The sequence below is a fragment of the Corticium candelabrum genome, chromosome 8, assembly GCF_963422355.1.
Source record: "Corticium candelabrum chromosome 8, ooCorCand1.1, whole genome shotgun sequence".
In the NCBI taxonomy this organism is placed as follows: domain Eukaryota; kingdom Metazoa; phylum Porifera; class Homoscleromorpha; order Homosclerophorida; family Plakinidae; genus Corticium; species Corticium candelabrum.
Window position 1 is genome coordinate 7996466 of NC_085092.1, and position 1386 is coordinate 7997851.

Below are 1386 nucleotides of genomic sequence, written 5' to 3' on the forward strand. Positions count from 1 at the left end.
GATGGACAGACGGACAGACAGACAGACAGACAGACGGACAAACTGACATACAGAAGACAGACAGATAGATAGATAGACAGACAGACAGACAGACAGATAAACAGATAGACAGATAAACAGACAGAGGGATGGACAGACAGACAGATAGACAGACAGATAAACAGAAGACAGATAAACAGAAGACAGATAAACAGACAGACAGATAGACAGACTGACAGAGAGACAAACAGACAGACAGAATCAAGTTTATTGTCTACAATCTTTACTACTACAACAGTTACTGTTAAAACGAAATGTTCTACCATATAGTCTATGACTATTGCTAATGTGTAGAACACTGAATGTCTTTATCTATTCTCAATACATTGTCATCTCCTAATGTGTGCCAATCTCAGAAATGGGATGCCTTCAAATCCATAAGGACTGCTAAAGTATCTTTGGGTGGTCTCCGAACATAGACATCATCCAGATATGCCAAGAGCGTGGTGTCCGGGTGGTTATTCTGAATAACTGTTATGATGGGGTGTAATGCGGCCAAGACTAAAACTGGTCCAAGGGGTGACCTTGATGGACGCCTTCTTCTGACTGCAATTTCACTGTCCCCTGACCTTTGACATATCAAAGTACTTGGTCTAGCGTACATTTGTCTCACATGGCCATAGATTTCAGGGAAGTTGTTCTTTGATGCTTTCAGTATGCTATCCCTTGATACCGAGTTAAAGGCATTTTTACATTCGTAGAGAGAACTGAACAGTCCCGATTGCTCCATGAGAAGCAACAGACAGACAGACAGACAGATAGACAGACAGACAGATAGGCAGACAGACAGATAGACAGACAGACAGACAGACAGACAGACAGACAGACAGATAGAAACACAGATGACAGACGCATGCACAGACAATGACTAAAGATCGTAATTAGCTCCCAATAATTGTAACAAGCAAGCACATGAATTTATTATTACAATAACTATTGTATTGTAGTATAATGTGACTTGTCTGTAGGAATTGGAAGAGGTTCGAGCATTCATCAAGCAGCATCTTCCTTCGGACAGCAAATGACTAGATGTAGAAAGCAAACTCTGACTTGCTTGACTTTGTGCTTTTATTGTAATATTAATTAAATAAAGTAACAATCACTGCACACTTGAGCAAAAGCTCTAAATGTCTGACGATGCACCTAGTGCTGTGCTTACTGTAGTATCTATATGTCTGCACATTTGTGCCAAATTATAAATACTGACTTATTAATATCTATTAATATCTGTTAATGTTAATAGTTATTAATATCTTAATATTTGTTAATATTTATTAATATTACTATTTGTTAATATTTAATAATATATGTTAATGTTTATGTATATTTGTTAATATTTAATAATAT

The 1386-nt window shown here is 37.0% G+C and overlaps 1 protein-coding gene across 1 annotated transcript in view; it reads left to right on the forward strand.

Moving 5' to 3' along the window:
• LOC134183236 (acyl-protein thioesterase 2-like) overlaps positions 1-1148 on the forward strand; it is a 4892-nt gene extending 3744 nt beyond the window's left edge. Inside the window, exon 9 of the mRNA XM_062650726.1 lies at positions 1008-1148. Within this exon, the coding sequence (XP_062506710.1) occupies positions 1008-1064 (57 nt within the window). The 3' untranslated portion in view covers positions 1065-1148. The remainder of the gene's footprint in view (positions 1-1007) is intronic.
• The last annotated feature ends 238 nt before the right edge of the window (positions 1149-1386 follow it).